General features: G+C 40.0%; 2 protein-coding genes and 1 non-coding gene across 10 annotated transcripts in view; all 3 read right to left on the reverse strand.

Annotated features, from left to right (window-relative positions):
- Nucleotides 1-9,159, reverse strand: part of TBCD (tubulin folding cofactor D) — a 248,552-nt gene extending 239,393 nt beyond the window's left edge. The window contains exons 1-2 of one of the 8 annotated variants that reach the window (XM_039501345.1): nucleotides 9,049-9,159; nucleotides 1,517-1,735 (exon numbers count right to left, since the gene is read on the reverse strand). In XM_039501345.1, coding sequence (XP_039357279.1) covers nucleotides 1,517-1,709 — 193 coding nt within the window. In that variant the 5' untranslated portion in view covers nucleotides 1,710-1,735; nucleotides 9,049-9,159. Of the gene's footprint in view, nucleotides 1-1,516; nucleotides 1,736-2,155; nucleotides 2,179-2,371; nucleotides 2,768-9,048 lie in introns of those variants that run through there. The other 7 variants (XM_039501338.1, XM_039501339.1, XM_039501340.1 and 4 more) reach the window with 7 other exon arrangements.
- On the reverse strand, nucleotides 6,205-16,218 carry FN3K (fructosamine 3 kinase). Its single transcript, XM_039501355.1, has 6 exons — nucleotides 15,878-16,218; nucleotides 12,715-12,866; nucleotides 12,081-12,172; nucleotides 10,546-10,628; nucleotides 9,049-9,171; nucleotides 6,205-8,369 (listed from the first exon to the last, which is right to left on the reverse strand). Exons 1-6 carry the CDS (start codon nucleotides 16,016-16,018, stop codon nucleotides 8,031-8,033), a joined length of 930 nt encoding a protein of 309 aa, XP_039357289.1. The 5' UTR covers nucleotides 16,019-16,218; the 3' UTR covers nucleotides 6,205-8,030.
- Nucleotides 14,978-15,100, reverse strand: LOC120384107. The gene has a single exon (XR_005588642.1). It is a non-coding gene; the product is annotated as a U6atac minor spliceosomal RNA (small nuclear RNA).
- Nucleotides 16,219-25,634: the final 9,416 nt, after the last annotated feature.

The raw sequence follows: 25,634 nt of genomic DNA on the forward strand, positions 1-25,634 counted from the left end.
ACAACCCTTTCCTCAAATCCCTCTGAAAGTCCTACTTTTGTTAGGAATCAGGCCCCAAAACAAATGAACAGAATTTAAAGTTTGAGGAAACTTACCTAAGCAACTCATTCTTCAGGGCCTCACACTACCTACTTTCTATGCCCTTCCTACACTAAGGCCTGGTCTACACTGGGCGGGGGGTGGGGGGGGAAATCGGTCTAAGATATGCAACTTCAGCTACATGAATAAAGTAGCTGAAGTTGACATACTTAGATCTACTCACCGTGGTGTCTTCACTGCGGTGAGCCAACTGCTGCCGCTCCCCCGTTGACTCCACTGCACCTCTCACGCTGGTAGAATACAGGAGTCAATGGGAGAGTGCTCAGGGGTTGATTTACCGTGTCTAGTCTAGACACGATAAAGCAATCCTCACTGGATCGATCACTGCCCACAGATCCGGCAGGCAGTATAAACATACCCTAAGCTTTTCAAAGCACAGGTTGTCAATTGTCTTGTACAGTCACAAGCATGCTGTCAGTATTTGGCAGACAAGAATAATCTAATCATGATACAACTCAGTCAGCATAGTCTAGAAACAGGAATCAGGGAACAGCCACTGTCTTTGAGCTGTTGCTGTCTACAGACTGTTCTTGCTTGATTACCTCCCACCACTCCTGGTACAGTTAGCAGCTCTCCAAGAGCTCTTCCTGAAAAGAGGAGAGGTCCCTCAGGAGTCCTAAAGTGACCAGCCCATTTCTGGTCTGCTATGCACCATGATCATGATTTCTGTAACTGTGTTCCATTTGTACTTTAGACCAGAGTTCCAAGCAGGCCACTGCCAGCCTTTGTCCACTAACCGAGAACTCCCTATAAAACCGCAAGGGAGAAGTTATTGAACATAGTTTTACTCTGAAAAACCAGGGCCTACATGTCTCAATTTGAGCACACAAAGCTAGTAAACACATTGGATAATTTAAGCTTAAGTTACTTGTCAACAGTCACACAGGAGACAAGCAGCTAAATTGGGATCAGAACTCAGATCTTCCAACTCCAAGACCTGTACTTTAACAGCTAGATGGCAATACTTCATTTCATAAAACCAATAATCAAACAGCAGTATTACAAGGACAGGAACTAACTAAAAAGGTCCACTTCCTGCTTGCATTGACTTCAATGGGACTAGTATCGAGCCCAAGGATAGATAATTCACCCTTAAAGTCAATTATTAAAAAAATATATCTAAACCTACTGCTTGTTCATTCTGGAATGGTTTCCTTGATTCACTGAGAGGATCTTGTGTTATATGACAGTTCAAACAGCCAAGATAGCACTGTCTCCCATTATCACAACTAATAAGCTTGGTATAGCTATCTGGAAGGTAAAGTCAATAAATAATAAAACTAATCTTCCTCTGAATAATTGTAAGAGCAAGAATTGGTCTAAAAACATTTGTTTACCCCTGTCCTATGAGGTTATTTCAACCGACATAAAAATACACTCCCTATAGGCTGTACATCCTCAAACCAAGAAATCTTACCTATAAATTTTTCAATTGTCACCTCTCGTGTTCCCAGATCCCCATACACTCTTTTCAGGCTGTTAATTAACCCTCTGACTTCTTGACTCTCTGCAAAACTCTCCAGTATATTTCCCCTGGCAATGACATCTGGCTCCTGGCATCCACCTTCCTCTTGTTCAGAGCCATCCCCGTTCATCTCACTCAAAGCCATTTCCAAAGCCAGCAGCCAATTCTTCCCTGGTAACATAAGAGCAAACAAGCATTTACAATTTAATTAAATCCCACAAGGCAGGGTGAGATAAAAGAGGGGCTGCCACCACCCCAGACCCAACATCCCACACGAGGGAGTGGGCAGGACTGAAAGAGGGGTCACCATCCCCTGAGACCCAACATCCCATGCCAAGGGGTGGGTGGGACTGAAAGAGGGGCCACCACTCCGGGGTGCTGGAACAATCTGGTGCTGAACCCAATTGTAAACACTGCATATAACGGAATGTACTTCAAGCCACGGGGTGTGGCAGCACCCCTAGTTCCGGCACCTATACCACCCTCACCCTCCCGAGACCCAGCATCCCACAGCTGGGGAAGGAGGTTTGAAAGAGACGCCATCCTCCGCAGGGGCCATTCTTCTCCTAGCTGACTCCCGCTCCATCTTACACCAGGAGCCACTCCCACGCTGCAGATCACTCTCTCGTGGACCCCTCCCGCCCGTCCGCTCCGACACGCGGGATGCGGATGCCCCCCCGCCCCCGCCCAGCCCCGCCACAAGGCCCCATCCCGCCGCGGCCCGAACTCCCACAGCTCGCCCCCCGAGGCTGGGAATCACTGCCGGATAGGAAGCTCCATCTCCCCCATTCCCCGGGGACTCCTCACGCCGTCCATACGCAGAGCTGCTGTACCCGCAGCCACGGGCGGGGCTTCTCCTCCCCGCTGGCTGGGGCAGTACGGAACCAGGGGCCCAGGAGCTGCCGCGTTACCCTGGCAACCGCTGCTCCGCTACCGGGGCCTCTCAGCGGACAGAACCTGCCTGTCCCGTGCTCAGCCCTGCCCGACTTGCCTCTTGGCTACGGGGCGCCGCGCGGGACAGAAGAACGCAGGCACGGCTCAGTTCCTGAACGCGGCCGTTCCTCTCCTTACCGCTGCAGCCGAGAGGGCGGGGAGTAGGCGGGCCTTGCAGAGACCCAGTTCTAGGAGCTCCACTCACAAGCGTGGAGGGGGTGGGGGTTGTGGGAACAGCCTGCCTCATTAGCCTCAGATCCACACTGGCTTGCCAGACAAAAGCACTGTGGGTGGTGTTAAATGTCTTCTCACGATGATACAAAGGAAAGTTCACAGAGTTCCAGGGTCTAAAATGTTGATGACTTTTGGGAGGTAGCAGCCACTCCACTGCCCCCCATTAGCTATGTAGGCCTCACCAGTGAGAGTCACACTGGGTCTGTGTGCCAGGCAGGTGTTACTTACACACACACACCCCCCTCTTCGTCCAGCATTTGCTAGTTCTAGATGCCCAGTTTGAGATGCCTTGGGCCCTGTGCTCAAAAATGCCATGCATCCCTAACTCCATTTGAAGTCAGTGGGAGCTGCCAGCTCTGAGCACTTCAGAAAATCATAAACTTTAAGATCAGATCCTACATATTTCAAAGCTGGGTGTTCCACAATTGAGGTACCAACATTCACTCACCCTTTTGAAAATTTTGGCATATATCACTTGCTAAAGGAGGTCATTGTCAAGGCAGGCATTAGAACTCAGGTGTTCCTGGCCTCTAGCCCTGGGGGACATCTGCCTCTAGTTTAGCACTTATACTAGGCGTTAAGAGTCATCAGTGAGAACCCTTCTTTGACAGCCTTTGGAAATAGGTACACATGCTATAAGAGGTGATTGAGCTAATCAGTTCTGACTAATACTGTTACACTCCAATAAAAAAAGACTGTAGTGTCTGCCAGACTAGTCAGCTGGTCGTCAACCTACTTGTAGAGCTTCCCTATCAAGCCTTGGATTTGCTCTGGGTGCATGTGACCTGTTTGCTATGCATTATTAGACTATCCAAAATTCACACTAGGATGTCTATGGTCCCAAGATAGCAGCTTTGTCCAGCTCAGCAAATGTAGAACCCTGCTCATACCAGTAAGAGCTACACTGAGTTTGTTTCAGGAGTCACTCTGCATAGGTTGTAAGCAGAATGGCTAGCAGACAATCAGATCACTCCATTTATGATCCTCTTTCATGAGCAGTTGCATGTTGTCTGCATAGATGTTTAGTCCATACAGAAACATGCAGTATATGCTTTAGCACAGAATAAGACAATGACTAATCCTGAGCCAAATCATATTCAGTCCTGGAAATAAAATGAACTGTTTTCATACAGTCGTTCCGGGGGGGGGGGAGGGAGTATCACTGTGCAGATCCTAAAAATGGCTGCTACCACATGACAGTGGTCACCTATGTTAGGAACATCAACACCTTCCACCTTGATGCCTGGCCCTATCAGGAAGTGCATCACCATATGTCCTATGCTTTTCCAGGGATACCTGGGCAAGAGGATACCAAAATAAAAGAAAAAAAAAAAGGGGGTGGAGTGTTAGGATATAGATATTCAGGCCTGTCTGTAAAGGCCTATATTTTAAGAATTTAGGTACATGTTTATCATTAGCTAGTTATAAAAGTATAAAAGAAAGAATCAAAATCACTGTCTGCCTGTGTAAGAGCCTTCTCTCACTGTGACAGTCTGAGGCCCTGTTCTTAAGCTAAGGCCTTTGGCTTAGCAGTGGGAGCAGCCATAAGCTGGAAAGTGTACGGTCACATCCAGACACATTTCAAACCAGTCATATTGAAATAAGCCAATCTATCACCTCCACATAAAGGGAAGAGCCTAGAAGATTTAGAGGGAAATTTAGTTTTATAGTTTTCTGTTTGGTAAGAACTCACTTAACAATAAACATAGTTGGGAAACCCTTATGTCTTTATAGATGTAGTTGTGAAATCCTCACTTCTGTATTGTTTTGTTATTATAGTTCCCACTTTGCTAATTTTTATTTGCATGGTCTCTGTCTGGTTCTGTGATTGTTTCTATCTGACATAGAATTAATTTTGCTGGTTGTAAACTAATTAAGGTGATGGGATATAATTGGTTAACTAATCATGTTACAACATGTTAGGATTGGTGAGGTAAATTTCAGTAAAATATTAGTTAATGTATAGCTAAGAATATTACTATATACATTAGGGGCAAACAGGAAGTAAGTTGGGAATCAAAAATAACTAAAAAGAAACTTGGATTTAAGCTTGCTGGAAGTTCACCCCAATAAACATCAAATTGTTTGCACCTTCGGACTTCGGGTATTGTTACTCTCTGTTCTCGTGAGAAGGACCAGGGAAGTGGAAGGGTGAAGGAATAAGCCCTCTAACAAGTGTCACTGTGCAGATACTAGAAGTGGCTGCTATCACAATAGTGATCACTTATGTTAGGAATGTTTCTCTTCCTACTGGCTATTACCTATCCCCAGAAACTCTCCACCTCAGTTAATTCCAGCCCAATAGCTCACCCTCCAGGCACACTTCAGCTCTATTCCAGGACCTTATTTCCATCCACTGCTGTGTTCCCTCCAAGAACCCAGCATCCAATCTTCCACTTTCTCCTTCTTGCCATGTCTCCTGTTGTTGAGAGTCCCATTTCCTAACAATTCCACCCCCTCCCAAATAACAGTCCCATCATTAGTTTCAACTTCACTAACCCAGAAAAGCTATAATCACAAGATATAGAAACATCAGAATCTTGTTAATGCAGTGCAAGTATCTAGATTTTATTTGATGTGCACATGTTAATTTCACATTTTACAAAGTAGTACATGTATTTTAGTTCACATTTTAGGTAATGCATTTAGCTCTCATGGACTTTATCCTCTCAGATCTGGATTCTCAATCCAATAATTACATAATCAATTTAGTTATAAACAAGATTATTCCACCTTTCCATTTCAATCACAGAAGCATAATCACTTGAATTATTTGTGATAACTTGGCCTCATTTTAACTGAATTCAGAAGCAGTATGGTTTTTAATCTAACCTTCTGGTTCTGCCATTATATTTATGAACAATGAAACTTGATTACTGTCCCAAGTTTGAGACTTTAAAGTGAGATGATATAAATTAAACAAAATTAAAAACATACAAAAATAGATAAAACAAATCTATGTTGTTTCAATAGCTGCTGTGATTTATTTAATTGGAAGGATGATGTTTTTCAAGTTGTGATTCATAATAGCAGTGCTAACAATAAAAGAAAAGTGGCAAAGTTTATTTGATCATTTTAACTCTGTTTTACTCATTTGTCATTATAAATCTTTGGAAGCCTACAATTACAAGCATGATCCCTCCCAAAACACATATTCTTATTCATGTATGTGTTTGTGGGATTTTAATTATAACTGCTTTCTTTCCTTACCACTTCTTTTCTTCCATTAAAAGGGTAATTAGGTTTGTTATTATATGCTTGCTCACAATTCTGGGCTGCTAATACTACATCTATTTGGACACAAATCAGACATCAAGAATTACAACATTCAAAAACCAGTAGGAGAGCACTTCAGTCTCCCTGGACACTCAATAACAGACTTAAAAGTGGTCATTCTTCAACAAAACACTTCAAAAACAGACTTCAACAAGAAACTGCAGAACTGGAAGTAATTTGCAAACTTGACACCATCAAATTAGGCCTGAATAAAGACTGGGAGTGGCTGAGTCACTACAAAAAGTAATTTTTCCTCTGTTGATACTCACCCCTTCTTGTCAACTGTTCTGAACAGGCCACATCCACCGTAATTGAATTGGCCCATTAGCACCGACCCCCCCCACACACACACACTTCATAAGGCAACTCACATCTTTTCATGTACTATATATTTATACCTGCCTACTGAATTTTTCACTCCATGCATCTGATGAAGTGGGTTATAGCCCACAAAAGCTTAAGCCCAAATAAATGTGTTAGTCTCTATGGTGCCACAAGGACTCCTCATTGTTTCTGCTGATACAGATGAATACAGCTACCCCTCAGCAACCTACATCTATTCTGTTTTTTAAAGCTAAAGAGAGCAAGCAGAATCTATTTTAAAAGAAAAGCTACTCAACAACTTGAAAGAGTGCTAGGAACCAAGAGCTAACCCACCACTCTGGTCACTATGGTGCTAGCTATTCCCCCTGTAGTGGATTTAATTGGGAGAGGGTTGTTAATTAGGCAGGCGGCTGCTGAGAACAATCAACCCATCATCAGGGAATAGTGGAAGAAGAGGAAGGAAGTACAAGGGGAAGAGACAGGATACAGAATTAAGAGATCTTTCCCCCTTCCTCACTGGAAAGCAGACATGGGGGAAGTTTATGTTCACATGTATGTTACTGCACAAAGATATACTGATGAACTGTTGGAGGGGACTTAATAAATAACACTCTGGTGCTTATAAATCTGAAAAGCATCCTGCCTGTTTGCAGTGCTTCAAAGGGTAGAGAAGGCAGCCCTGTCATAAACAATTACAGGGACTCTGCAAACAAGTATAAAACAATTACATTTTGGACCTTACCATTTTGACTGTGCCTTTACTTTAGTAAATCAGCAATGATGGAATATGGTAGTTTCTCCAACTATCTATTCAGATTAATTGTATGTAACTTATATGTATTGAGTACCAATCAATATAGTATTTGGAATTGCTGATTTATTCTTCTCAAACAGCTAAGACTGTTACATTGCAGAGAATTTTTTAGTATGTTTTTTAAAAGGCTGGTTTAAATAAAATATATTGTTATCTACATCTCTTTTCTGTTTATATATTTCATTCTACAGTAGGCACAGAGACCTACTCTTAGGGGGTATCAGTTGAACTGAATTTTTCCTTTAGAAAGGAAAGTCATAAATTTTAATTTAAAATAAATGTAAGAAATACTAACTCATAGACTGCACTATGCAAATGAATTAGGACACAGTTCAACTGCCCTCAAAGCCAAAAAAGTTTCTCACTGACTTCAACAGATGTTGGAGCTGATCCTTTAGAAGGTAGGTAGAGGGGAACGGAGGAGAATAGAGAAAGAGGAGAAAAGTACAATGGAAAAGCAAGAGGAAGAAGAGGAAGTGATAAATTAGTGATTACTTCCAATACCACAACCCCACAATAAAATCCTTATAGGGCAGGAAGGGCAAAGAGTGATGAAAGAGTGGGGAAAACTAGGTTATCCCATGGAGAATGAGATTAGGCTGTCAATCAAACTGCTTTCAACTGAATAACAGACTGTGCACAATCTCCTAACTCACAAGTGAGTATATATGCTAGTAAACTAGAACATGATGCAGAAATTACACAACCACTGCAAGCATTTAGTGGGCTCAAATGTGTACAAAGACCCCCTCATCTTTTACATCTGCCGTGTGGGTTTCTCATCAATGTTTCACTCTTTCTAGCTTGTGTTGCTATCAACAAGTAGGCCACGTGAATTAGTAAGAGGCTGTGATAGATTCTCTTTGAGGGACACCCTCTAAATGGTTATTTTAAGAGCTTTCTCATTACATTTAGAGTAGATCCCCTGTACTCTGTCCCAAAATGGTTCCAGTGGTTTATATAATTAAAGAGCTGGTACAACTTGTTTCGTTTCTCAAAACCTGGAGCTTTGGGGATTTTACTGTGGTAGGCAGAGAAGAAAGAGCTGCTAAAGCCACCAAACATCCCAGCAATCGCTAAGTCAAATTCAGAATGGCCATAGAAGGAAGCAGGATCAAAGACAATTGGACCAAAATCATCCTTGGCAACATTTCCTGCCCACAAATCCCCATGAAGAAGAGCGGGGACAATCTCCACATCACAGAACATCTCAGGAATCTTCAGCTGAAAAAAAGCACGACCAATCAAGCAAAAACTATAACATGACCAAGGAAAAAAACTAAAAGGAAATAAAGTACAAACAACAGAATAAATAAAAGTTACTGTCTCTTTTCAGTCATTATGAAGCCCTATTCAAGCTATAGTCAATGGATGCAGAAGCAGGTCAAAAGTGTTAATCAACAAGAATAACTCTGATTCACTTCAGGCAGAGTTTAATCTTTCACTAGCACCCACATTCGCTATTGTCATATTGCTTACAGGCATGGACAATACAGGTTATCACAATAAATAAATAACAACTTCCTTTCATTAGAACAGTCCTAAGAAATAAACTAACTTTTAGCACCAAAATCCTGAGTCTCCTGTGCTCACTGATGTACCATTATGGAACAAATAACTATAAACTTGGTGCTTTAGTGTCAGAACAGAACAGTGATTCTGAAAACCAAGCAAGCAGCCACCTGGTCACTTTCTCATTTTAAAAGGCTAGTACAGTGACATACACCCTTTTTTCTTAACTCTGGCATCAGGACCTTAAGTGAAATTAGACCTGTTTACTAAAAGCCACATAAAGTTTGCCATAAAAATTGTGTAAAATTCCACTGACGTATTTCTCTTGTATATTTTTTATAAGTACAATGGACCTTTTATCTCTATGAGACACACTTGTGTATTTACTTACCTTAAGCAGTGACCACAGTTCTCTTGCTTCTCGGTCTCCATAAGCTTTCTCAATTAAATCCATTTGAGCTTGGAGTCGGTGACATATAAAGAAAGTAAGCCAATCACTTTGCCATTCATTCACCTGGAAAATAAGATATCAAGATTCAGGTAATCATGATCAGTTGAAGAGGAAACAGCACTTTAAAGATTTTCTGCTGATATATCCGTAAAATTAAACTGTATATTACTGATACTATGGCCTGTTGCCTTGCTACCTGGGTGCTTGTAAACTAAAGAGGGTCAAGGCCTAGTCAGTTCTGGGATGGGTGACCACCAAGAAAAAATTAAGATGCTGTTAAATATTCTGTTGATCATTAATTTAAGGCTATTCTTCCATCTGAGTCCACATTAAGGAGGAGTTATCTTTGATATGAGAAATAAACCTAAGGCTCTGGGCACTTGCAGATATTAAACATCTCTTAACCCTTTAGCCAAGTTATATTGGCTTTGTATGTTAGCTCTGGATAGCCCAAATTCCCCCTGACATTTCAGTGAGATAATGGTTCTCAAATTGTGGTTCAGGGACAACTAGTAGTCTACAAAGTCCTTCTCAATGGTCTGCATGGTTAAATATTTTGGTTTAAATTCACCCCTGTGCAGAGAGCCAGAAGAAGGTCCATGCACCATATAAAGCATGCTCTGAGGGTTTTAAGTGGAATTTAAGTGTTGCATAGACTTTGCCACTGGCCCTTTGGATGGGGGGAATTTCACCTTTTGAGAACTATGTAGAGGGTTTTGGGAGAGGATGGAAGTACGGTAATTTGTGAAGGAATTCTTTTCTTAGCAAGCGGAGAATCAATGAGTAGTCTTCACTTCCTGTCCAAAACTGCTGTGTAGGCTTGCTTTGTGCTGCCAGGTTCCACCGCAGAAGCGGCTGTATTTCAGTAATGGTTAAATTATTCATTTTTTTATGTGTATATATATATATATATATATATATACATATACATACACACACACACACACACACACAAATAAATTACTTTAAAAAAAAAGAGTATTATTACAGTTGCAAAATTAAGCACTAAAAATATTAGGAAGCTCAAACAAAAGTTGGGAAATGCCAAATCTAAGAAAGCCCATGTAACTTAAATTCTTCTTCCTCATGCATATGCGTTAGGATCATGTAAAAATTATATACTATTTTTTCCACAGGACTCCCACCTTCTTGACTGCACAGAATAGGCACTGCTCAGTGACTGAGACAGAGTTATGTAATTAATTTTTTAAATAGGAACAAAACCTTGTCAGTCCAAGAAAGTAACAGTCCTTTGCAGGAAAACAAACCCCATCTTTTCCCAAGTTGGAGGTAAAATTTATATTTTGTTTATACCTTAACTTTTAAGATTAAAATGAAACAGTGAGAACAAAAGTGGTGGTTAAAACAAGCCATTGAATATAGAATTTGTGTTTGATTTTAATGTGTAATAATAACTTTCATAGAGCTGGGACTTACCTGCTGTATAAAGCCACAGCATGTGACTGTATGGAATCCAAATTTATCCAGATATTGAGGTTCAGAATGTCCTGCACCTTTACCTAGCAAACAAAAAGACTGACCATGTCCAAAGGGCAAACCAGTTTTTTCCCCCCTCCAATCCTGAACTTTGCAAAAGCAATAGGTTTATTAATCCAGTTCTGATATGACTAGGCAGGAAAAAAATTGGGAAAAACATAATTAAACAATAGGTCAACTAAATAGTTTAAAACACTAATAATAATAATTCTGTGAATGAATATGTAGGTTTTTTCTTTGGGGGAATCACAGACCTATTCAAGATGGGAGTAATAAACCTGGGATATTGTTCAGCTAGGGAAACTGAGGTACAGTTAGGTTAATTGACTTGATGAAGGGCACAGAGCAAGTCAGTGGTAGAATCAGGAACAGAACCCCAGGTCTCCCAATTTGTACTCACCATTTTCTAACCACTTTACCCTGCTGCCTCCTAACCAAAACTTTTGACTGTGTGTCTCATACTGTACATTATTTCAGACAGATCAGCAATCTACCACCTCACTCACAAATATTGTAATTACTTGGTAGTAGGCATACCATTATAAGGCACATTCTGTCCTCCCCAGGAATCAATGGGACCATGCATACACAACTAGGTGCAAAATCTGGGCATCAGATTTGAACACTACTAACCCTGAAATAGCCAATGATCTTGCTTTGCTTCATGTGTTGTTCAGTGGGAATTGGATCAAGCTGTAGAAAAAGTCATTGAAAAGACTCCCATTGACTTAAGTGGCAACTGGATCAGAACCCTACTGAATTAACTTTGCCTTCAAGAAGAGCAGTTATACTCACTGGAACTAACTTATCTCTTTATTAAGCTAAGTATACATTCCTTTATTATTTTAATTAAAATGCAATGTATTTTACTGCACGTGTGAGTTGTAAAATATCTCTAGTGTAAGTAAATGTGAATTTCTGTATATTTTGTATTAAATGGTATTACATGTTATAATAACAACTTAGCTGTATCTGACCTATAGACATGTTTAATAGTTTGTTGTTTTTTTACTTTGTTGGTTCAAAAACCTTCAGGGGATTATATCTTGATAGTACAGGATGATGAAAAGCTTACAGGGATACTGAAAGGTAAATCTGACCCAAAATTTTTATTTTGTTTTAAAAAAAAAATCACAAAAACTAAAACCAATAGACATCTTTTTATTATTGTCATTTTTTATTATTATTATTATTATATTATTATTATTTAGCAAAGTAGAGGCAAAGTAAAGAGTTAAAAATTATTTCAGTTTAGTGTTCTATGGATCAAAAGATACTTTGTATGTGTATATGTGTGTGTGTGTGTGTGTGTGTGTGTATATATATATATATATTTGATATTTTAGCAGACAGTGGCCCTTTAAAGTGGTTTTCTCCATTCATAAGAATTATAATGCTACATGTGTTTAAATATTGTGTCATATCCAGAATCGATTATCCCAGTATTGCATTAGTACTTTAAACCTATACTCTACCAACAGTGTTTCCTTCCTTTTTTAATTTCTCTCCAAGTTTCTGGTTGTGAAGGTGAAGATCTGCTATCTGCTCTCCAAGCTTTGCAGAGTGTCTGTAAGATGAGAGAAACAAAACCGTACATTCTTTATCTGTCAATTGAAAATATGCCTTTAAACACCATTTATTAAATAAGAGAGAATTCAAGATCAGAGAAAGCAGGGAGCAACTCTAAAGCAGGAGGCAATTTAAAAATCAGGAGAAAGAGAAAGCAATAGAATAGGTTAACTTGACAGTAGGCAAATAGCACCTCTCAAAGATAAGTTAATTGTCTGAGAAATGTACAGATATGTCGCATGGCTGCTATCTGTCAGTAAAATAAAATAATAAATAATATAATATAATAATAATAATAAAGCTGCTCTGACAAATGTGAACAGTCAAGTATAGACCACATATTGCTGAGAATTTGGCCTAGAAACTTGATTGTTAATTTTAATTTAACTTTTACTTTTTATTTTTACAATTATCAGACACACAAGTGATATTTGCAGAAGATAGTGAATAGACTCTTTCAGATTCCCACTGACACAACAGAGTTATAAGCAGAAACTCTCAAAATCATAGTAACAAAGGAAGTATGAAGTTCAGACATACTTGTTGAGATTTTTCATCTTCAGGTATTCCATGACAAACATTGCACCCTCTCCTGGAAGGTCAATCACTTTAATGGGCTGGGGCACCCTCAGGATGTTGGTTTTCTTGATAGCTTCTAAACTTGCCATTTCACCTTCAAACATTTTTCTAGCCTGTTCAGAAACAAGAATTTCGCTGGGGCAAATATCCTTGGGCTAAATTATGTAATTTCTGCAGTAGGTGTATTGGAAAATATTTATTGTTATAAATCTGAATCTATTCATCCTTCATAATAAAATTTAGCAGCAAATTAGCAAGGCTTCAGTCCCAGACAGGGTAGATTTGTTTGATTGTATTGTTATTGCTTTTCTTGCAAGTTCAGCACAGTACAACATGTTACACAACTTAGCACTGTAAATGCTCAAAGCATCTATGTGTAGTTAATCTCTGGCCAGGCCTCACACCTAGGTACAGCAGGGTTATCAGTGGGTTAGAACCCAAAACTTTCAACAACAAAAGTACAACCCCCTGCCACTTGAAATAAAGGAGTAAATCCTTAGACTGTGACTAAGCACCAAGCGCCTAGAGGGAGATTGATCACATTAATTAAGTCTGTGTACTGCTGAATAGTTTGACCTTCAAAGTGACAGTATTACTCTTTCCACCCATTTTTAATTGTATATTTTAGAATGAAATAACCCAGACTTATCAGTTTCCTGTATACTGAAATACAAATGAATGGCTGAATTTTTTGTTCTGCCTTTATTTAGTAACAGAAGAGCTAAGAGTATATGTCCTGGAAAATTAAAGCCTTTTCCTTCAAACATCCCACTGAGCGAAAACTGCAGCTCCCACATTTTCTTCTGTAAGGAAATGTTACCTTTCTGCTAGATGCTTGCTGCATAGCTGATTTCTGGGTTCAGGAATAGAAATCTCTGAGAACTTTTATGTTGCTTTTTATTCTCTTTTAGGAAGATAAGGAAAGGGTTTGTCTGTCTTAGGTGCTCACATGCTCTTATTACCATAGTAGCTAAACAGCTCACAATCTTTATCCACACAACACTCCTGGGAGGTAAGGGTGTGCTAATATCCCCATTCTACAGATAAGGAACTGAGAGATTAAGTGACTTGCCTATGGTTACACAAGAAGTCTGTAGCAAAATAGAGACTTGAACCCAAGTCTCATAAACCCTAAACTATTGCCCAAGGCACTGGACCAGCCTTAATAACAGTATAGAAAGTCAGTCTCTTCCTTATTGTAAAATGCCTATGTGCCCAACCCTACACTCCTTACACAGATAACTCCCCATTGAGGTCAATGGACACTTTGCTTCAGTAAGGATTATAGACAGGATAAGGCCTTTAGTCCCCAATTCTACTACTTATTGTGATTGCCTTATTGAGGTCAGTGGGGATCCACACAGATGGAGGAACCCATTTACATGCAACAAGCTGCAGGTACAGGTATTAGTAAGGAATACAGAGATTGCATCTGCAATATAATTTGGGGTTTCTTGTTTAAATTCCTTGGGTTGTGGAAAGATTAATCTTTTTTCCTAAAAAGGAAGATGAAGAATAAAACAGGTTTCTAGATAGCCTGGAGACTTTTTTCCAATTATATTTCAATTATCTTTTAAAGAATTTTTAAACTCTGTACTGTGTTAATCAAGGTTTTTACAGCAATCAGCTGATAGCTGATTTAATTATCGCATGCACACACAGAACCATCTGGTAAACCTAAACAATTGGGATCTGATGACTTAGCCTTCTCAGACTCCTGGCTAAAACATTCTAACTCAGCAAAATGTTACCAACCACTTAAAAAATCTCCTAAATGTGATAGAAACAAAAATCCCAACATGCACATTTAAACTGATTTCTTTCTCTTCTCCTGGCTGAGGCAGTCTTTCTATTTTTCTAAAGCAGACTCCACTAATGCGGCACCAATACCTCTTACCTGAAAGCAGGTTCCAGCAGATAGTAGTCAAGCACTTGCCCCTAGGCTGGATCTCCCTCATCTCCTCTGTGCATCTGGATTCCACGTTTCCTCCTAAACTCCCATTTCTCAACTGTAAATTGACTGTCTTGTTCTGACTAGATGACCTAATCCACAAACATCACAGTTGAATGTCAGTATTCCCAAACTTATAGGGTGTTTGGAGCTGGAGGTTTAGTTAAAGTTTTTTTTTTTTTTTAGTTTTGCCTTAACATGAAACAATTGTTTATTATTTTGGAATTGTACAAAACATAAGGGATACATATGCAGGGCTCTAGGCATCCTCCCCAAAAGTGATTAGGTGCTATGAGTAAGTGGCAAAGCCTGAACCATATGTGTGTTGAAAAGGCCACTACAACTCTCTCACTCTTATCAAGGTGAGTGCTAACCTTCTCTCCTTTCATATCACACAATTTAAATAATTATACAACATAACAGTGGCCCGCATGCTCCCTTGCTTCTGTGAATAGAGGGTAGAAAAAATTAGAAGATCCAGGATGGTGGCTCACCAGCACCACAGCACACTCCCTTCCTCCCCATGCCATGGGGAACAGACTCTATGGGTAGGATCAGAATGGGTGGAAGTGGAGTTTAGGACATAGTCCCTCCTTCTCCCACAACCATTCAAGGATTCCTAATACTGTCAGTATTAACATATTTCAGTTTCTACTGCATCAGGTGAAACCACTTTCTTAAGGGGGATTGAGGAGCAAGGATGGATACAGAAGCCAATGGGAGCATATCTCCTGTAGGAGTTATGTTGCCATGGTGCCAGGAAGCACTGCAGATGCTCAACAAAACCCTTTCCCCAACAAATGAATGTTTTCTTCTACTGGAAGCTCATGCTGTTCCCCAGCCCTGTGTGGGAATAGCCATTTCAGGGATGGTATTTGGCCCAATAACAAATTCTAAGCACAAGGGCAACTGCTCTGCTCTATGCTTTTTTATGCAGCAGTGTAAATTCTTTTGCACCTGGTATTGCAAAGGAATGTCAAGTTACTTTACAACAGCATTACAAATAAACATTAACTGAGCCTGTGATCTAAAATGTGCTTTAAAAAGATTTCAGTTCTTAAAAGGAGAAAAAATACATTAAGCTTGAAAACACACAATTTACAATCATCAACAAACATCTCCAGACAATTATGCACATTGCAGTAAACATACAGTAATATTATTAGCATTAACCTGAGGCTTGTGATTGATTTTCACAAACACTCGCCCACTGTCAGTTTCATAGCTCTGCCCTTGGCTAATATACCCTCCTCCTGCGCTCCCAAATGCCTTCAGAAAGGAGGTCTTCAGTTCGGTTTTCAGGAGCTTTTCCATTGGCTAATTCCAGCCCGTTGCAATTGTTTCTTCTTAAATCCACTGCAAAACAGGATTAAAGGTCTGGGTCCTTCCTTTTTTTGCTGTGTCTTTGCTATGAGGTAGAAATTGACACACACCAAAGAGAAAAATAACAGTTGATAGAAAAACCACATCAGTTAATTCCCCAAATGTTTATTTCTGGAGATTAGAGCTTTACTTTAAAATATAGATATTTAGGAAATATTGAATTTGTTGGAATATCCTGGGGTCCTTCGATGGCTGTCCCGAGAGCTTCTGGTATTTGTAGTTCCTCTCGCTAAGTAATCAGTATGGACTGAACTCTTCTTTGCCTCCCCTCTGCTCACGAGTACCAAAGAGATAAAGTTTAAATCATCAACCACCAGAGGGAGCTCTGCAATGAAAACTACACAGGATAACATAAACTGGTTGTGTTTTATGAAAGACTGTGCAAGAGGCAGAGTTTGGTGGTGGTGTTGTACGTTAGGGTGACCAGATGTCCTGATTTTATAGGGACAGTCATGATATTTGGGGCTTTGTCTTATACAGCCGCCTATTAACCCCCAACCCCGTCCCAATTTTTCACACTTGCTGTCTGGTCACCTGATTGTAAATGTTTAAGATCAGGAGACTCAAAGGCCTCAATATAACCACAAATCAGCAAACTGGGATATGGGAAAAGCGATTATCTTTCCCTGTTCATACTTGCTTTGTATAGACTAGGAACCATTGTGTCTCCATTGACACATTAGACCACATGCCTTCTTCAGGGCCTGGCCCTGCTCCCATTAAAGTCAATGGAAAGATTCCCATTGCCCTCAATTGGAGCCAAGTGCCACCAAACCCTTTTATAGACAATGGAGGTTGATGGAACTGAGCATTTTTCAGGAAATGCTCAGGATCAAGATCTTTTTTGAAAATTTAACAAGGGGGTAATGGAGGATGGCATCAGGGTGAGAGTTGAACTTTCAGTACTGAGTGAGAGATGTTATCCTCTGCTATGCCAGTGCTGGACCTCAACACAGCTCTGCCAATAAATCTCAACCTTAAAAGTTGCAACCTCTGCAGCTATTCCAGATCCTGGGTCCCCACAAAGCTCTGACAACACATTTCCATCTTGAGGGGCAGCAATCCCTGATATTTCAGTGCTGGGCCTCACCTGAGCAGAAACGGACAGTAGAAATTAATTGTTCCAAATTATGGAGAGGTTTTATGATGCTGACCAACATCCAACAGGGTCAACGGTTCCTGTTTACTAGAATGAAATTGTTCAGTGCAGGATGCTAGTACTGAGATCACATCAGTAGTGTTATTCTAAAAGATGTTTGTACTTTCAGACCAATAAAATGTAATAGTTTATTTTCCATTTCCCTGGATCCTGGACTGTTCCTTGTGAGCATTTAAAAAATCACTTAGCTGTGATGTGTGACTAGTGAAGGGACAGTCTATTTGACTTCCAGGAGTGTGTGGAGTCCCTGAAGAAGGCTCCACCACTGGAACAACTATGGCTTTTCCCTTACAGGAGGAGAGGGACCACAATGATATGGAAACCAAGTGAGTGTTTTGGGATTACTAACAAAAAGGCAGGAATAGAGGTTATAGGGAAAAATAGGGGAAACGGTTGGGGACACTGAGCAGAGACCATCAAATGGTGCCAGTGAAAAGTGCCAGATTGTCAATCCTGGAGACTTAAATCCTCTCTCTATCCTTTGCTATGCCTATTCAGTGGATGCAGCAGGGCACATTTCACCCACACTGCAATGACTGTTCCTGAATCCTGCCCTGGACTTCACTTTCCATTTCCACAATCCAAATAGTCCTTGGGTTCTTTTATGAGATTTCTAACAAGGTTTCCAATTGCTACCAATTGTGGCGTCTTTTTGTGCTGTGGACCTCTATCCACTCAAAACTTGACTGAGATAATCCGATTATTTCACATAGGTTATGGAACAGCCATGAGATGGTATTTGATATTGACCTGGGTTGGAATTGAATGGATGACCTAGAGGTGAAAGGTTTCACAACCTATTATTAAGTTGTGTTGTTTTTTTAATCAACATGTTTAAATTATCCTGATTTAATACACTGGAAACAAACCAACTCAGAAATGTCCCAGATGGGTTTTTAATAACAAAAGTGCCTGAAAATAACCACCTTGGAGTAAACCCAGCCCTGTCCCATCAGTAGTTCAGCACCATGGTCAGATCACAAAGGCTAACATTTAAACAACAATGAAATATGAGGGGGAAATTAAAGGAGAGCAGTGAGGAGCTGCACTCCCAAGCTCAGAGTCTATCCTCTGGATTATGCTGCCATAGATTGGAGTGGAGTTAGCTGCAGGTAGGTACAAGCTGTTTTGTTTTCCTGCAAGTTCTGTAGCTCTGCAAAAATAATGAGGAATACTTGTGGCACCGTAGAGACTAACAAATTTATTTGGGCATAAGCTTTTGTGGGCTAAAACCCACTTCATTGGACGCATGCAGTGGAAAATACAGTAGGAAGATATATATACACAGAGAACATGAAAAAATGGGCGTTGCCATACCAACTATAATGAGACTAATCAATGAAGATGGGCTATTATCAACAGGAGAAAAAAAACTTTTGTAGTGATAATCAGGGTGGCCCATTTCCAACAGTTGACAAGAAGGTGTGAGTAACAGTAGAGGAAAATTAGCATGGGGAAATAGTTTTTACGTGGTGTAATGACCCATCCACTCTCAGTCTTTATTAAAGCCTAATTCAATGGTGTCCAGTTTGCAAATTAATTCCAATTCTGCAATTTCTCATAGGAATCTGTTTTTGAAGGGTTTTTTTGTTGGAGAATTGCAACTTTTAGGTCTGTAATTGAATGACCAGGGAGGCTGAAGTGTTCTCCAACTGTTTTTTTAATGTTATAATTCTTGATGTCTGATTTCTGTCCATTTATTCTTTTGCTGTAGTTCTGTTCATCTCCTATTGCTGTTGCCTATGATGTTCTAACTGGCACTGAACAGAAAACTGTAGCAAGGGTGGTGGGCCTTGGCTCTATTCAGTAGCTTGAAAGTCAGTTTATGATACAAACATGTGATATTACATCATATCATTCAGCTTACCTGAGAGACAGAAATCTAAAGGTTGCTCTGCAAATTATGATGCTTCATGATCAGTCACCAAGCAACCTGTTTGTAATGAGCAAGCGGAGGAAAAAGGCTTGCCAGCAATTCCCTGAGACGTGATCCAGAAGGGCCATGCATCCCTCAGTCAGAGCAGCCAGGAGCTATGTATACCAGCTGTTAATTATTCCAGGACAAAGAACTGAGACAGACAATGTGGAGAAGGGAAAAAGTCTCACGGTATATTACAACACATTCCTTTAACCCCTTCATTGTTGTTTGTAGTACAGTGGAACATGGCAATATTCTTCTACATATTGGGAGTTCAACAGGGATGTAGGAAGGACACTCCAGTGGCTGCACCAAGGTGCACCTTGTTCATGTACCTGGAAGTTAGAGACACTGAAATAGCAAAGTATCAGCAGTTCACAAAGTCCAGGACTAAGTGCATGAGAGCTGGGAAAAGGCAGTCTCACTCAAAGGATCTGGCTACGGAACAAACTCCCTAAAGAGATTATGTGAATCCAGAGTCAGACCAGCTTTAGGAAAACACTCCAGAACCTTCCTCTTCAAAAAGGCCTTTCTACCGTAAGAATGACTTTCATAACAGTGATACATACCCCTTTTACTTCAAGCAAGCAAGCAAACTGCCCCTCCCTCCCTCCCAACATGTATTTACATTTCCACTTTGTTTGGCATTTATAAACAAAGGCCAGGTAAGAGGGGTTATTATTGTACAGTATGCACATACAATGACAGACTAAAACACACTAGCTTGTTTGAGATCTGGAGAGGCCCCAGTGCTGTAGGTTTTAATTTGCTACATAGGCATGTGATATATATATATCCGCTATATGTGTGATAATGAGGGCAGTATAAGAATTTGAATAGAACTTAAAACACTTCATCTCTTGTATTTTGGCTCAGCTCAGATGAAATACCTTCTACTTAAGTAGTTTAGTTCCCCCCACCCTCAAACAAACATTTTGAAGCTTACATGTAAGTATTATGCCTCATAAGTGTATGGTAATCAGGTGAGAGGAATGAGGCAGGTGGCTAGATGCATAAAGCCAAATTGACATGCTATGGCAAAGGGGAAAAGACCCCCTCAGAAAAGGGAGCAGTTTCAGTGACTGCAAAGTCCAGGAACATGGGCTGCTACCCAGAAGTGTGCTTACTTTCAGTGGTATTGGCTACAACCATTCAAGCTGACAGCTGAATCAGCACTCTTGGGGATGATTCCACTGAACTACATTTCTTATCATATTGAGAGAAATATTGGTTTGTGCTGGTGACCATTTCTGCCAATGGATTCATTCTAACAACATGGAGTAAGTGCCTGTAACAGCAGTGATGTTCCACTGGAACAAGAGCTCAGTAGAAATACAAAAATATATTTTCCAAAGAGCTAAACCAGATCAATTTAATTAATTTTGCCAACCTTTCTCAGATGCATATGTCATAATCTGGGATATATAGTGTCTCCTAAGTGTTGCTGGAAAAACAAACACAAAGTAACTTTGCAGGTTAGGATGATTTTGATATGGCTTACAAGGTCACAGAACAAGGCTATTTTCTTTTACGTATAGCTAAGATATACATGAAATATATTCTTAAGGTTGCTGAGTGGATGTGGGAAGTATTTTCTGCACTGTACATTATAGATGAATACCATATTGTTCACTTATACCTCTAAATGCATGGGTGACTTTTTTATTAAGATGTATTAATTAAAATATAATTACAATTATGAGATAAAACAGTGGCACAGCACTTCACAAGATCAAACTGCAAACTCTGGGCCCAGCTGAAGTTGCTAGGAGTGGAGTTGCACCTGAATAAAGAAGAGCAGAATAGGCCAGCTCTAGACAGAACAGCAAACAGTAACTCTAGTGGCTATCACTTAATGTTAGAAAGCAAATGGCTGCACTGAATATTAATGATTTGAAGTTTGCTGAATGACCCTTTAAAACATAAAATGTAACTTGTTTATATAGAAAGTATATTTTCCTTAAAGGCTGCTTTTGAAACTCATAAGTGTTGCTTTGCATTTAGAGATATACTGTAGATTTTCACTATTTTATTTCTCTTCTCTGGTTGGGAAAATCACTACACTAACTATCACTAATAAGCAGCAAATTCAGGGCCAGATTCTGCTGCCCTTACTAAGGTTGAGTAATACTTTGTCAGCAATCCCACTGGGGAGTAAGGCACTACTCTGTGTAAGGGTGGCAGAACACAATCCACTCTAAGAAACAAATAAAGGTATTATCATGGCTGTGATGGGTAGTGATATAGGGCCTGATTCTGATCTCACACCAGCGAAAGTAAGATGTAATTCCATTCAAGTCTGTAGATGCAAGAGTGAGAAAAAACTCAGGACATATCCAAGTCATTAAACCACTTACAAAACACATTTCAGGTCTGATATGCCCTATTGCTGTGAACTTGTATTGTAGCCAGGTCTCTGATCAGGGGTAGTTGTAGTATAAACAGATTTACCCCAAACCCTCCATGCTTGTCATTTAAAAAAATTATTTTCTAGCCCATCAAAACTTGAAACCTCTACTGCGTTGGATGTATAGTCTGTGTTTATATTTAAAAAGGAGTCCCAGCCAAGAAAGGGTTTCTGATTTCCATTTGGTTTGTAGGATAGAGAAGCCAGGAAAACATCCAGTCTTCAAGTCTATAGTATCTTCTAGTCACCTGCATAAACTAGGACAATACAATAAAATTAATCACTGATTGGAGAGGAATGGCCACTGTTTGAATTGCATGAAATTAATTGTCACACTACCAAGTAATGTATTTCAGCAGCATGAGCAACAGATACTTTCCTCTGATGCTTTGGTGTCTTTGGGAAGGGAGAATAGATTTTATGCATGAATGTGTGGCATGGAGGAAAGCATATTTTGTTCTCTATTTTCAGCCACTTCTATGTACATAGTACTGCTACAGGTTGATACGTTTCAAGAACTGATGCTCTCCAGACCAGCTGAAGTTTGCACAAATCCTTTTTAACTGTGGTGTTGGGAGTTTGTCTATTTTGCTGTTTTCCCAAAACAAAGCTCAAATGACAGGCCCAAAACAACTCTTCCAGCTGTCTTTCATGTTCACTATTTTCATCCACATCCTAGCAGAGCCATTTTCTTTGCAACATTTGCCTAGTTGAAGTAAATAAAAAAACTGCCAATTTGATTTGAAGACATTTTTGTCCTATCAAGGAGCAGAAGATTAGGTACATACTGTAATCTTAGTAAAACAGGTGTGAGATCATATTTAGAAATTTGGTTTTGACCTCTAGTAACCTCTACTTTGTAACTATTAGGGCTGGACAGAACATTTCTAACTAAACAGATTTTCATCAAAATATGTCATTTCATCAAAGCTGAAATGTTTCATGGAGAAATATAAATTTTGATGGTACAGTTTCTGAGGTCCAGGGTGCTCCGACTCCACAGAGAGACCTAAATAAAAAAACTGACCTTTTTGATCTGAAAACGGATGTGTCAACAATTCTGTTTTGCAAAAACTGTTGAAAGGTTTTATTTTCATTACAATGCAAAACAAAAAATTTCAAAGCCTTGAAAGTAGTCACAAAACAGAACAATTGTCCTCTGGCCAGCTCTAATTGCAATGACAGCTCTAGAAGTGTTTGCCAAAAGATTTTATCTTTGCAAAAGTCTCAGGGCCACTCAGAAAAAATGCAGAGGCCCCTTTACTTTCTATTTGAGAGGGGTGTGCTTTTCTTCCTGGGAATAACAAAGATCTCTAGAACCATAAGAAAGCGGACTAGCCATCAACACATGACTGAGAACAGTATGAGCCTATGGGGCAACAATTTCTCATTAGAAAATCCATGCTCATGTTGGAGAGCCTCTACAATTATTCATCTAAGTTTTCAGGGGCCAAATAAATCAGCACTCCTTTAATCCTGTAAAATCCCTGGACTTCACAAGAACATGGTAACTCTCTTGAATGTAAGAGACTATATTTTTGCTTTGTAAAAGAATAAAGAGAAGTTATTCTGGTGGCAGGATACAGGCAGTCTGATGTCATGAAGAAAAGGGTTTTTTTTACCTCCTCTCATGAAAAGCATCTGGCAGACTAGCTCATTAAGCTTTGATTTAACCTGTCTTGCTTATTTCTATGAGAACAACCAGTGGCCAACAAGATCATTGAGTGGGATCCATTCTGAAACCAGAATAGTAGAGATGAAGGACATGAAGAAAAGCAGCATGGAGCTGCAAAATTTACCTCCCCAGGCAGTTTTTGCAACTGTGATGGTGGGTGAGGTCTGTGTGACTGAAAAGATCAAACTGAAAACCAGGGATAAAGATGAGTCCACAGGTCAGTGACCAAGAGACGTGCACTCCTGGGCTTAGGGAGTGATATTATAGGCAGGACTTTCAAACACACTCAGTACTGACCCCTCTCTACTTTTGACTTTGATTGGAGTAGAGAAAGGCCAATGCTGTTCTTAACAGCAACTATAAAAAAAACTTTCTAACTCTAATGGTAGTTAAATTCTGGAATAGGCTTCCCAAGGAGGCTGTGGAATCCCCATCATTGGAAGTTTTTAAGAGCAGGTTGGAAAAAAAACACCTGTCAGGAATGGTCTAGGTTTACTTGATCCTACCTCAATGCAGAGGCTGGACTTGATCACCTCTTGAGGTCTCTTCTAGCCTTATATTTCTGATTAATATATACAGTTAAAAGCCATCCCCCTGCCCACAAACTTTTCACACATCTGTTTGCCAGGGTCCCTGCATGACTCCACAATGTGGACATGTCAGTAATGGGACACCTCAGCCTGACATTTAAAACCATAGGCCTATTTTTAAACACACCTTATATATATATAGAGAGAGAGAGATAGAGATACTCCACCCTCACAGCCATGGTCTGCAGAACACATTTCACCCTTCTTCCAGTTATTAACACAAAGGGATAGCAGCTTGTAACCTGAGGAGAATGTAATCCTGGAGGCCCAGATGATTGACTGCTAGGCAGATTTGGCTGGTCCTGGTAGTGTTTGCTCTTTTTTTTAGTAACTATGTTAAACTGAAGATAGTGTGCACGCTCGCTGACAGCAGCTGTATACGATTTGCTACACTAATCATGATGCACATGGGAAGTGGGTAGTAAATGGCATTAAAAGCAGTCAGAAAATGCATTAACCACAGATTCATAACTTTTTAAATTAGCATCTCATTTATTTATTGTGCTCCACAATCAGTTTATCTGTATCCAGCTGTTGTCTCGTCATATACTTACACTATAAACTCTTGGGGGCATTTGTTTTCTGTCTTTGTACAGCACCTAGCAAATTGGGGTCCTGTCCTTGACTGGGGGGGTCTTACATGTTACCCCACTATAAATAATAAAACCCCTCATTATTCATTTTTTCAGTTTATTCCTGCCTAACACACCCTCCTTTGAAATTTGTTTCCAGACAAGAAATGTTTTACTTGATTTTCAGGCTCTTGGTCTTACTATGAAGGTTCAATAACTGGTTCACATTGCTGGTTGAAACCAGCTCCCCTTTATAAGCCCAGTCTTCATTCCTCCACCATAACTTCCTCCTAGACAAGCTAATCTTTCTGCAATTGTGCAGATCACATCTCACCCAGGATGGAATTGTTCTAGGGAGTTTAATTTCAAAAATTCATTTTGAATTTTGTGTTTTGAAAATTTACGTGGGAGTTTACTTTTAAAAAAAATTAGAAACTTTTCTCAGTGAATTTCCAAAATGACTTGGTCTCGAAATGCTGATTCTGTGTGGGTGGTGACCTTGCTGAGAAGCAACTTTTACTTCCAAAAAACAAACAAAAAATGATGGAGAGTGGATGTGAAAAGATAAGTTATTTTAAAGTGTACTAGTATAAAGAGCAACTTTCATACATCTCAACTGATTTTGTGTCTCCAGCTGCTGAGCAAAGTGGGCAAGGGCACTGATTGTAAACAGCCCCAGAAAAGTGGGGGTATAGAACCAGGAAACATGGCGTGAGGGTAAAGACAAAATGAGCTAGGATCCCTAGTGTCAGACTGCAGAAAGGCTGAGGGAAGCATGGAGGGAGCAGGACATTGATCAGGCATGTAGGAGGGAGATAGAAGGCAACAGGAGAACTTAGGAGCACGGGGGGTGGGGGGCGTAGACGGTAGTAAAAGAGGGCAGGAGAGAGGAGAGTTATAAAACAGTAATGTAGAATTACACATTGGGGAAGAAAATATCTGATAACACTTTTTCACCTTATAGAACATAGCAATTTCTAAGAAAACCCACTGGCTGCCTCTCTCCAGAAGATGAGACCCTAGCCACCTTTTGGGACTCTGCTGTCACTTACAGGGAGAAAGAAGCGCTGCAGTCAGGGCCTGGTGGTACAGCAGAGCCTGATGCCACTTTGCATGTCATGTATATTCTTGTATAATATACTTTGGTCCTTAATTATAGCAAAATGTAAATTTAAAAAAATCAACCAAATGCTAGGAAAACGTTATTGCTTTCAACATGATTACTT

This window comes from Mauremys reevesii, linkage group 15 (genome assembly GCF_016161935.1).
Source record: "Mauremys reevesii isolate NIE-2019 linkage group 15, ASM1616193v1, whole genome shotgun sequence".
Classification (NCBI taxonomy): Eukaryota; Metazoa; Chordata; order Testudines; family Geoemydidae; genus Mauremys; species Mauremys reevesii.

Coding starts and splice junctions, on each gene's coding strand:
- FN3K (XM_039501355.1), bottom strand. CDS start 16,018: ATGGAAAAGCTCCTGAAAACCGAACTGAAGACCTCCTTTCTGAAGGCA. Junction 12,867..15,877: donor AAATCAATCACAAGCCTCAG/GTTAATGCTAAT, acceptor GTTTCTGAACAG/GCTAGAAAAATGTTTGAAGG. Junction 9,172..10,545: donor GCTGTGGCTTTATACAGCAG/GTAAGTCCCAGC, acceptor CTTATTTTCCAG/GTGAATGAATGGCAAAGTGA.